Source organism: Gossypium arboreum, chromosome 11, assembly GCF_025698485.1.
Source record: "Gossypium arboreum isolate Shixiya-1 chromosome 11, ASM2569848v2, whole genome shotgun sequence".
Taxonomy (NCBI): Eukaryota; Viridiplantae; Streptophyta; class Magnoliopsida; order Malvales; family Malvaceae; genus Gossypium; species Gossypium arboreum.
The window spans coordinates 416,330-428,404 of NC_069080.1; the positions used below are offsets into that span (position 1 = coordinate 416,330).

Genomic DNA, 12,075 nt, shown 5'->3' on the forward strand with positions numbered 1-12,075 from the left:
TTTTAAGGATAATTATACTTTAGAAAAATAGACACGTGTGATCTACGAACTTTGGAATTTTTATTATTAAGGGTATAATAAACTTGTGAGGATAAGAACGCTACATATTTCATTTTCTTCTTGTTAAAGTCAATATTGTACCATTTTTGATAAAATAAATATTTATATTAAATTAATAAATGGCGTATTGTCTCTGAATTTTAATTATATATTCGATAATTTCAAACTTTCTATGCTAATTAATAGACATCGTAGTCGATGAAATTGAAATTTAACTAAATTTTTTGAAGGAATAGTTTGATAAAAAGTATTTTATTAAGAATTAAATTATATTTTATTTATATATATTATATTAAAAAGTAAAATAGTTATATATGTTAAAAATTTTATTTATTTGTATTGTTTTTAACCGAATAATTAATTTGCTCTTTCATTTAGCGCATAACGAGCAATTTATTGTTTTTAGTAAATGGATCAAAATATAATTTAATTTTTAGTATAATAACTTTTTATGGTACTTTTATCAACATAGCTTATATACTAAAGTTAACTTGTCAACGATAAATAATATTAATAAATTTGATGCATTGAAATATTAAATATTTAAGTTTGAGTTTCATTACATATAATAAATTTTATTTGTTACTTGAATTGAGTTAATTATCGAGCCAATGCCTTTTTGAAAAAAATTATAACTACAAATACAATTGAATATATTAATTCAAATAATATACATTTAAATAACTATAATTAAAATTAAATAATACATAACATATAGCATAGGGGTGTGCAAATTTTGGGTAAAACCGAATTAATTCGGTTAATCGATTGGTTAACTGAATTAATTCAGTCAAAGGTCGGTTAATAATTTTTTGGAAGTTTAGTTAACAATTAATTCTGTTTGAAATCGATCGGTTAACCGAATTAACTGAACTTAATAAATAATATTATAATATATAAGTATTCGGTTGGGGTCTGTTGGTTTGATTAATTTTTTTAATGTATAAATTAATCGGTTGATTAATTCGGTTAATTTTTTTTATATATTCTATAATTGTTTTAACCAAAAATCAAAAAAATATAAATTTCGGTTAATTTGGTTAATCGACCGGATTAACAGAAAAAATTCAATTCGGTTATTTATTTTTGAAAAAATTTCGCTTCGGTTAACGATTAAAGGTTTAAAAAGGTCGATTAATTCGGTTAATAACAGCTCAGGTCAATTAACTGATTAGTTAACCAATCGAACACCCTTAATATAGCAAACAAATAATCCAAATATCTTCAAATATTACCTATATGTAATGCGATTTAAACTATAATAATTTTAAAAAAAAAGTCATGACTTAAACTCAGAACATCAATATTCCTAAACCTTAATCTAATTAGAATAATCAAAGCTTCGTTAGCAACTAATATCAAATTTAAGAATTTGGTTTAAGTTCAAAAATTTCGGTGGAAGATTGAATTTGAATTAATTGCTCTTTGAAAAAACATAAAATTAAACCAAATTAAACATATAGTAAAAACAAACTATATAAAGCTCCGAAAATTCTCATACACATTTTCTATATATATTTTAAAATTTATGTATTTAAAAAAAATATTTTCGATTTTTAATTTTCAGAATTATGATTAAATTAATAAAATGTTTAAATATTAAAGGTTAAATTTATTGAAAATTTTAAAATCGAGACTAAATAAATAAAGTGATTAAATATTGAGGACTAAATTTATTATTATACTAGATTATGTCAATATTTTATTTGGTAACCAAACACATTTTAATGATAAAATGATTAAAATATAAAATAATTTAATTAAAGTGACTAAATTAATAAAATAATCGATAATCCAAATAGAAATGCGATTAAACTTAAATCACTATCTAAGTAATTTACCTTGTATTTATAATTAAAAAAGCTCGAGACTACTGAAATTAAAATGATTAAAAAAACATTGGGAAAATTTGATTCCATAATCCAAACCTTTACATCTTGGAACAACCTTTTTCATCCTTTTCACTCGCCTTATCCTTAAGTGGTCTCATAATAAGAAGACAAAATATTTTGCCTTTAAAAAAAAAAAAAAAAAGAGAAAAGTAAAAAACTAAAGAAACAAAAACAATAGAGAAGCCTCTAGGACCTAGGTTTATTCATCAACCTCTTATCACATTCCACGTAGAGAAACTCACGTGATCCAGAAAAAGACTTATGGGTAAACTTCACCTAAATTCACTAAACTATTAGTAAGTTTATATTTTAGTAACTTAACTTTTAAAAATTTAAAAATATCATTAAACTGTTCAAAATTTTTTATTTAAGTCACTAAGTTGTTAAAAATATTGTTATTTTGCCTTTTCTATTTGCACCACCTACACTAATCAAAAGCTCTCATCCTCCTTTTATTTTGCAGTTTAATTTTTTTATGAAACAACTTTGAATATCACGAATTTACGAATTAAAATTTAAATAGTTTCTTCTCTGATATCTGACACTAACCGTCAGATTGATTAGATCTAAGGAATATTTTTCCACTCGTCTATGGGTAATAATCAACTCTATAGATTGTTGAATCATCGCTTATAGTTCGCTAACAGATTTAAAAAAGATACTTAGCAACTCAGTGACTTAAATTAAAAAATGCAAATAGTTTAGTGTTTTAAATAAAAACTTTCGAATAGTTCAGTGACTTAAATGAAAACTTTCAAATAGTTCAATGATCATTTTGTAACCTTTAAGAGTAAAATGACCAAAACGTAAATTTATTAATAATTTACTGACCTTAGGTGAAATTTACCCAAGACTGATAGAACAATCCAGCGTGGCAAATCACGCCACGTGGCACCAACGAGGGTATAAAAACGACCACATTCCCCCACATTCTTATCACACCCCGGTCTTAAACATGGAACACCCTGCCTCGAGCCTTTCGTTCCCTCTCATCTCCCGTTGAAAATCTCAAACCAAATACCAAACGAAACAAAACCCGGAAATATATATTATTACGAAGAAGACAAATAACAAATAAAGAAAAAAAATTAAAACAGCAGCAAGCAATTGAAGGGCGAAGGAGGTATTAGTTTAACGGAGAAGAACGGAGAAAGTCAAAGGAGCCAAGAGTTTTCAAATGGCGATTCCTATACCGGAATTGCGACGTGGAGACGAAGCGGTGGTGGTATCTTCCGGCACGGTGAAACCGCCGCCATTTGGAGGTTTGTCGGAGGAGAGTGAAGAGAAGTCTCCGATTTTGATATTCTTGTTGTTTCATAAGGCGGTGCGGAATGAGCTGGATGCGCTTCACCGTTTGGCTTTGGCGTTTGCTACGGGGAACAGTGTTGATATTCAATCGCTGTTTCAACGGTACGGTTTCTTCAGATCGATTTATAGGCAACACTCTGTTGCCGAAGATGAGGTACTCTTTTCTTTTTGCTCTTAATTTTGTTAGAATTTTCGAATGCTCTGGTTGTTTCGGCAAGAGAGTTTTGAAAATTTGAACAACTTGTTTTTCTTTTATTTTTGAATTTGGTGAATTTTGGATAGTATTTTTAGTAAATCATTGGAATTTATGTCTCTACACGCCTAAGTATGTACGTGGACGACTGCCTGTTTGTACACCGTTTCATTTTAGTTTATTAATTTCAATACTTGAGTTAATATTTTTCTTTGCTTGGTTCTTGGAAATTACGAAGGAATTAATCATTTAATTGCGATTTTTTTCTCTTGTTTCGAATTGGAGTGCATTCGTCGCATTTCAGTCTTTTTTTCCTTTAGCAGTGAAAAAAGGAAAAGAATATATTTTGATTTGTAATCAGCTATGTTTTATTTATAAGCATTTTGACTGTCGGTTGGTGGTTTTACTGGAGTCATTTTTTCTTATGGAATTGATTTTAGCATTAATTTTCCATTTCCCTAACTTCATGACAAGTACTTCTGCTTCTTTTCAGAGGATTGTACTTGTAGATAAGTTATTGGGGGGAAAAAACCTTAGTGGAATGCTTTTTCACTAATGATGCTATATATATTCTTGGTTTTGTTTTAAATTCTAATAATTTCGGTGAAGAATGTTGAAATTTTATTTTTCTAAAACTTGAAACATGATAAGTTGAACTTGTGTTGATATATTGAATTGAGTATTTGCAAAATGTACCAATGTAGGATGCTATGAGTCTAACAGAGGCAAGCTTGTGAATTTTCTTTTTTAGTTGCAAAACAAGTTTCAGTTGCCACTTTTACTTCTAGAAGAGCATCACAGTTTGGAATATTATAAATATTGCAAGTTAGAGGCAAACATTTTTGGTTTAGAATAATTTCCTTGCTAAGATGTTTCTCCATCAATGGCTCTGCAAAAAAAAAATGTTTTGTTTTTACTGATCTAAGCATACCATTCAAAGAGTGTGCATCTATAACTGAAAAGAAAAATTATTAATATCTGGTTTATCTGAAATTTGATTGCTCCTTCCATTGGATCTTCTATCTTTTATTTTTTGGTAGTGTGACAACTAAAAGTTTCTGAACTTGCAATGTAATCTTTGAAACTGAAAGTTCTGGTACCTCCTGCTTGCATTTTGTTTTTTGAGAGAAGTGGTAGGATGCTCTCCTGATGTTATCAGGCAATATGCATGACCATGGTTACTTAATACCAACTGTTAGCTGCAATTCTAAGATTTCAATTTTGATTCCTGGAAGCAGTCTAGTGCATTCTTTGTTTCCTCATCTTTCTACTATATCAGAAATTTTACAGCATATGGATTTGAAATGCAGGTTATTTTTCCAGCCCTTGATATACGTGTAAAAAATGTGGCAAAAACTTACTCCCTTGAACACAAAGGTGAAAGCAACCTTTTTGATCATCTATTTGAGCTTTTAAGTTCTTATACGGAAGATGATGAGAGCTTCCCAAAGGAGTTAGCTTCTTGTACAGGGGCCCTTCGAACATCAATTAGTCAGCATATGGACAAAGAAGAGGAACAGGTATGAGCTTATGTAGTGTTGCTTTTCTATTTGAGAATTTATGCGATGTATTGAACAAATTCCTTGCTTAGGGTATCCTAAATATAACTAAGATAAAAGATCCACACATTTCTTTTGTGCTTGACAACTGCTTTTCATGTGTTCAATTTCAAAAGAACTAGTGCGTGCATAGTTGTTTTTAACCTGATAAGTTAGCTTCTTTTTATTGTGGTGTGCATGCTCCTTTGTTATAAACAATTAGTCTTTCTCTCAATTTTAGTTTTTTTTTTTTTTCTTTTTACTTGGTAGCTTACTTCATTTAATTATTTCTGATTATTGTTTACCATGTTTTATTGACAGTGTTTTAAATTATGCACAATTTGAGGCTCGATTTGACAAATGTATTGAAAAGTGCATTTCTTTTATATGTTATGAATCTGCATGGGACTAATGAATAAATTGTTTTTCTCCCCCAAGTGCTGTATCTATGACATATATATCAACAGATATCCAATAATTTTGTGCAAGTTGGTTAGGCTGTATTGATTTTTCTCCAAGAATTATTCAGTTTCATGCTTTTAATGCTCTATGTTCAATTTAACTTACTGGATATGCAGCTGCTCTATTGTTTTTGACATGTTAAATTCCCAAGCTATGCAAAGAAGAGGCCAATTTGATATTATAATTCTTTTTGCTTCACAAAGCATGAATTTTAAACAGCTACAGATCCATTGCAATAGTTATTCCCTTATCATCTGAAGCTAATTCTCTCGACATGAGTCAGTTGTCTTCTCTCTTTATTGTTTTAATCATCAAACCAGAAGACCACATGTGCTATAATAGGGCTGTATTTTCGGGTTACATGGTATTCTCTTTGAATATGACAGGTTTTTCCCTTGCTTATTGAAAAGTTCTCTCTTGAAGAGCAAGCATCGCTAGTCTGGCAGTTTTTATGCAGCATTCCTGTGAATATGGTGGCGGAGTTCCTTCCGTGGCTTTCATCATTTCTCTCACCTGATGAATATCAGGACATGCAGAAGTGCTTAAGCAAAATAGTTCCAGAAGAAAAGCTTCTGCAGCAGGCAAGATTTCTATTTTCACCAAACCATTTATATATTTTGGACAATTTTTTATGAGCTTCCTAAGTGTTAATTCTTTACTTTTAAAGGTTATCTTTACATGGATGGAAGGGAGAAATGATGCTAACTTATTAGGAAAATATCATTTAGATTCTCCGGATGGCTTAAGCCAGTCATTGGACAGTAGAACCTGTCCTTGTGAGTTACCAAAGACCGGCAAAAGAAAATATTTGGAGCCTGGTAGTATTCTTTCTGAGACGGATGGCACTCATCCATTGAATGAAATATTGCTTTGGCATAATGCTGTTAAGAGAGAGTTGACTGAGATAGCTGAGGAGGCTAGGAAGATTCAACTTTCTGGGGATTTTGTTGATCTATCAGTCTTTAATGAACGATTGCAATTTATTGCTGAGGTTTGCATCTTTCACAGGTATTTTTCTTGTAATCTTTTTGTTTTTGTATTAGTTTCTCCGCTTACTAATAAATTCTACCTTAAAAATCCACTGGGTCTAACTTTCTACATTTGCCCCAGAGAAGTTATCGCAAGCATCCAGCCTATTATGCCTTGAAAATTATTTTTTCCTTTAATTTAATATATATTCCTTTTAAAACTCATTAATCATTTTATTTAAAATAAAATTAAATATAAATTCTATTATCAAAATGAGTTCCCGCATTAGCATAAAAAATATTTGAAGATCAATCTAAATATGAATAGTATATGTTCCCAGGTCAGAGCAATCTAAAGCTGTCCCCCTGCCATTGCATTTTTTTCTGTAAAAGCCCTCCCCTCCTTTCTTCAGCTCCCATCTCAAAAAAAGTAAAATAAAATAAATAAATAAAAGATCCTGCCAGGGCAAGGGGGATTGCTAGTTTTGCTGTATACTTGTTTGCTTATATTTTAAGCAGGAAATTGATGATCGGATTGCTCTATTATGAAGTATTGCAGAGGACAAGGTAATATTCCCTGCGGTTGATGAAGAACTGTCTTTCATCCAAGAGCATGCTGAAGAAGAAAGCCAATTCAATGACTTTAGGTGTTTGATTGAAAGTATTCAAAATGCAGGAGCAGTTTCTACTTCAGCTGCTGAATTTTATTCCAAGTTATGTGAGCATGCTGATCAAATAATGGAAACTATAATGACTCATTTCCATAATGAGGAAGTTCAGGTGAGCTTTTTTTTTTTGGGGGGGGGTGTTCAGTAGGTGCTCTGGTAAAACATGAAGTTTTATATTCCTGAACTGTCCCAACTGCACATAACTACACAGCCATATATGCATACACCCACATCACCTGGGAAGGAGAAAAAAAAAAGGGGTGGGGGGTGGAGATGAAGGAGAGAGGCTGTCGGGTCCTAGACAATATGTGGAAGTGCTATATGACAATATTCTATGATTTATTTAATTATATTGGAACTAAAGCTCTATGTTTCCATGTGCTGTAATTGATTAGACTATTTTGTGCAGTTCTAGAAACCTATGGTTATGTGAATGTTTCTACCCTATTCTTGTTGATTTCTAGGTTCTTCCAATTGCGAAAAAGAACTTTAGTTTCAAAAGGCAGCGTGAACTTTTGTATCAAAGCTTGTGTGTAATGCCCTTGAGATTGATTGAGCGCGTCTTGCCATGGCTGGTTGGGTCATTAACTGACCATGAAGCCCGGAATTTCCTGAAGAACATGCAGTTGGCAGGTCTACACATCCATTCCCTATACAGCAGTTCAGTCAATTTTTGTTAATACAATTAAAACTTTCACTGCTTGATTTACCCTTTCTAACTCACTGATACTTATTTGATTCAGCTCCACCAACAGATAGTGCTCTCATGACACTTTTTTCTGGGTGGGCTTGCAAGGGTCGAAACCAAGGCATGTGTTTGTCTCCAACTGGAAATGGTTGCTGTGTTAAAAGGTTCAGTGACATTGAAGAAGATTTTGTTCCATCATGTTGTGCATGCACTTCTTCCATGTGCATGAACGAGACCTGTTCAACAATTCATGGAGATGAAGTTAAAAGGCCAGTCAAAAGAAACATTTCTGATTCATGCAAAACCGGCAATGCTGCTGAGCTGTCAGTTAGTGTCGATGCCCATGAGCAACCTTGTAATGAAAGGTCTTGCTGTGTTCCTGGTTTAGGAGTAAATACTAATAATCTGGGGTTTGGTTCTCTTTTAACAGCCAAGTCTCTGAGATCTTTGTCTTTTAGCCCCTCCGCTCCATCTCTAAATTCCAGTCTTTTTGTCTGGGAAACAGATAATAACTTGTCTGACATTGGCTCAGCAGATCGACCAATTGATACGATTTTCAAATTTCATAAAGCCATCAGCAAAGACTTGGAATATCTGGATGTTGAATCTGGAAAGCTTGGCGATTGTGATGAGACATTCCTTAGGCAGTTTATTGGAAGATTTCATCTATTATGGGGTTTATACAGAGCTCATAGTAATGCCGAGGATGATATTGTTTTCCCAGCATTGGAGTCTAAAGAGACACTTCATAACGTCAGTCACTCATATACACTAGATCATAAGCAGGAGGAAAAATTGTTTGAAGACATTAACAGTGTTCTTTCTGAACTCTCACACCTTCATGAAAGTTTTACCATAGGTCATATGCCAACTGATACTGGCACTGAACTTTCTGGTGCCTACAATGGTGATTGTCTGAGAAAATATAATGAGCTGGCTACTAGGCTTCAGGGGATGTGCAAATCAATCAGAGTTACCCTGGATCATCATATTTACCGAGAGGAACTTGAGCTTTGGCCATTATTTGGTAGATATTTCTCTGTGGAGGAGCAAGACAAACTAGTTGGGCGCATAATTGGCACCACAGGTGCTGAAGTGCTTCAGTCAATGCTGCCATGGGTAACTGCAGCTCTTACTCAGGAGGAGCAAAATAAAATGATGGACACGTGGAAGCAAGCAACCAAAAACACAATGTTCAATGAATGGCTAAATGAATGCTGGAAAAGACCCTCTGAATCATCTTTGCAGAATGAAATGTCAGAAACTGGCATTTCTCTAAAAGGTATTTGGTAATGATATGCATTTGGTTTGAACATTGTTGCGTGGAACATTTTAATTTATTTCTCGAATGTTCTGCTCTAGATAATGATTTCCAAGACAGTTTGGAACAATGTGATCAAATGTTTAAGCCTGGGTGGAAGGATATTTTTCGAATGAATCAAAATGAGCTTGAGTCAGAGATACGGAAGGTTTATCGGGACTCAACTCTTGATCCTAGGAGAAAAGCATATCTTGTTCAGAACCTTTTAACTAGGTTTGTTCCATGATATTTATCTGCTTTGTCTATACTAATTCCTAGAGTCATTGGCATTATATTATGTGTTTCTTACCCTCTGTTTCTTTTTATTTTTGGTTCATCATTGATTCTTTGTTATTCTTTTGACATGAGTTATTAATCAGTTAGTAAATTGTTTATTTTAGTCGTTGGATAGCTGCTCAGCAGAAGTTACCCCAAGCAGCATCCACTGAAGCTTCTAACGGCGAAGATGTATGGGGATGTTCTCCATCATTTCGAGATCCAGGGAAACAAATATTTGGGTGTGAGCACTACAAAAGAAACTGCAAACTCCGTGCTGCTTGCTGTGGGAAGTTGTTTACTTGCAGGTTTTGTCATGACAATGTGAGCGATCATTCAATGGATAGGTAAGTTTGAATAACTTTTCTCTAATTCGAGTTAGAGTTCTCTGCATATGATTTTTTTTCTCTCAACCATTTCAGGAAAGCAACCTTAGAGATGATGTGCATGAGTTGCCTCAAGATTCAACCTGTTGGTCCAATTTGCATTACACCTTCCTGCAATGGACTTTCAATGGCAAAGTATTATTGTAGCATATGCAAGTTTTTTGATGATGAAAGGTATTTGTTCTTCTTGGCAGTTTTCATCTTGCAGCAAAACTTTACCTCCACCTGAATCTATTCTAACTCTTTTCATCATATTTCCATATTCAACCTGTAGAGGATTACCCTTTTAAATTGTTGTAAACCACATTTATCCTTATGAAGATGAGCACGCACTTTTTTAACCCCCATTGTTAGAGCTCTTAGGAAACCACATCCATTTCTGACACTCATACCTAAGTCCAAGTAACATGCTTGTCCACCATTTTCTCCTTTCCTTTCCCCTCCAGCTATAACATGTAAAGGCCTTTGCACTACACTTGCATACTGAGAAAGTAGTAAAAATAATTGTTTTGTTTCAAGATTGTAACCAGAATGAGAATTTGCACTTGTACCATGATCACTAATTTGGAAATACTAATGAATGGTTCAGCGGTTTTAGATTCTACTGGAAGAGACGGTGCTAATCTTTGACCTATCCTAATAAATTTTCTGCTGCAGGAATGTGTATCATTGTCCATTTTGCAATCTATGCCGTGTTGGTAAAGGACTTGGCATTGATTATTTTCATTGCATGACATGCAATTGTTGCCTCGGGACAAAGTTAGTGAACCACAAGTGCCTGGAGAAAGGTTTAGAAACCAACTGCCCTATTTGTTGTGATTTTTTGTTCACATCAAGTGCAACAGTCAGAGCTCTACCTTGCGGCCATTACATGCATTCAGCTTGTTTTCAGGTTCTTGGCTTTCCTTTTCTTCTACTCCCAGTACCCATTTTTCACTTGTTTCTTTATGTATGATTATCTTTGAAGGAACATTGCCAAATTGGTTATATGCTAACTTCACATCTTTTGCTGTGTTAGGCATATACTTGCAGTCATTACACCTGTCCACTTTGCAGTAGATCCTTGGGAGATATGGCGGTAAAAACTTTCTTGCACCTTAGCTTCTTATGACTTGTAAAGAGCTATATATATTTTCATGTTTCTCATATCAATATTGAAGATGGCATATCGGTATTGTCTAACACTGGTGTGCTCATTTTTTTTATGCCTTTTCATATATTTCTAGGCTCAAACCCCTTTAAGCACTAAGATACATGTAGCATATGAACTGCTGTTCACTTATTCCTCATTACATCGATCCCTGGATAGGAGACAATTATCCTGTTATAATGAACTTCAAAGTTCCATCTTGGTGAAGCATATTTATGTTATCTTTTTCATTTTGGTTAACTTTCAGGTTTACTTCGGTATGCTTGACGCATTGTTGGCTGCTGAAGAGCTTCCAGAAGAATACAGGGATCGGTGTCAGGTTTATTCTTTTCTTACCTCAAAGGACAAACTGGCTAAATGTTACCCCTTAAAAGATAACTATAGAATGAACTAAGTTCTGAATTTTATCTTTACTAATGGCATATATATACAATCCACAGGATATTCTCTGCAACGATTGTGATGAAAAGGGCACAGCTCGGTTCCATTGGTTGTATCACAAGTGTGGATATTGTGGATCGTACAACACCCGCGTGATCAAGACCCCGACCCAGACACCAACAACAGATTGCTCTACTGTGAATCAATGAAAGGTTTCTCCTCTTCTTTCCCAAATAATGTATAGATGGTAGTTTGTAAATAACATGTGTAGGCAAATTATTTTTCCCCCCCCAATTACGGCATAGTTTCCTTTTGGGAGCATCTAGACGCTCTGATAGAAAACACTACCAAGGCATTGAAAAGTTATAAATGTTTAGAACTATTTGCTTCTCTATACCTCCCTTCACTCTTTTTTTCCTTTTTGGTGCCGAGTCAAGTTATAAATCGAGGGAGGGAGAGTATTTTTGAACCTAATCATTAGGGTGCTGATAAGCGACTTTAATCACTATAAACTAGTTGGTGTTAGTTGACAATGTAGCCAGTATCATATCGTTATAAGCCCGTACTGATTGGTATACATTGACAATATATAGAAGTAAAATGAAATGACATTCTTAGCTTAAAAACTAGTTGCACCGAATATACAAGTTTTTATTTTTTGTTTTTATAATTTTGGCATAATTATATTTAAAAATTAAATTGTTTTTATCAGTACCGAATACAATTTATTATGGTTTTAAAATATATATTTGTTTTCTTCTTTTTTAATGTAAAATATATATTTGTTGGAGTTAAAAATTTTATG

The 12,075-nt window shown here is 33.2% G+C and overlaps 1 protein-coding gene across 1 annotated transcript; it reads left to right on the top strand.

Moving 5' to 3' along the window:
* Window positions 1-2,890: 2,890 nt before the first annotated feature.
* On the top strand, window positions 2,891-11,896 carry LOC108456994 (zinc finger protein BRUTUS). The gene is made up of 14 exons (XM_017755782.2): window positions 2,891-3,414; window positions 4,764-4,973; window positions 5,840-6,034; window positions 6,121-6,461; window positions 6,973-7,201; window positions 7,554-7,722; window positions 7,833-9,059; window positions 9,140-9,311; window positions 9,479-9,700; window positions 9,776-9,913; window positions 10,397-10,631; window positions 10,758-10,817; window positions 11,137-11,208; window positions 11,330-11,896. Exons 1-14 carry the CDS (start codon window positions 3,130-3,132, stop codon window positions 11,477-11,479), a joined length of 3,705 nt encoding a protein of 1,234 aa, XP_017611271.1. The 5' UTR covers window positions 2,891-3,129; the 3' UTR covers window positions 11,480-11,896.
* The last annotated feature ends 179 nt before the right edge of the window (window positions 11,897-12,075 follow it).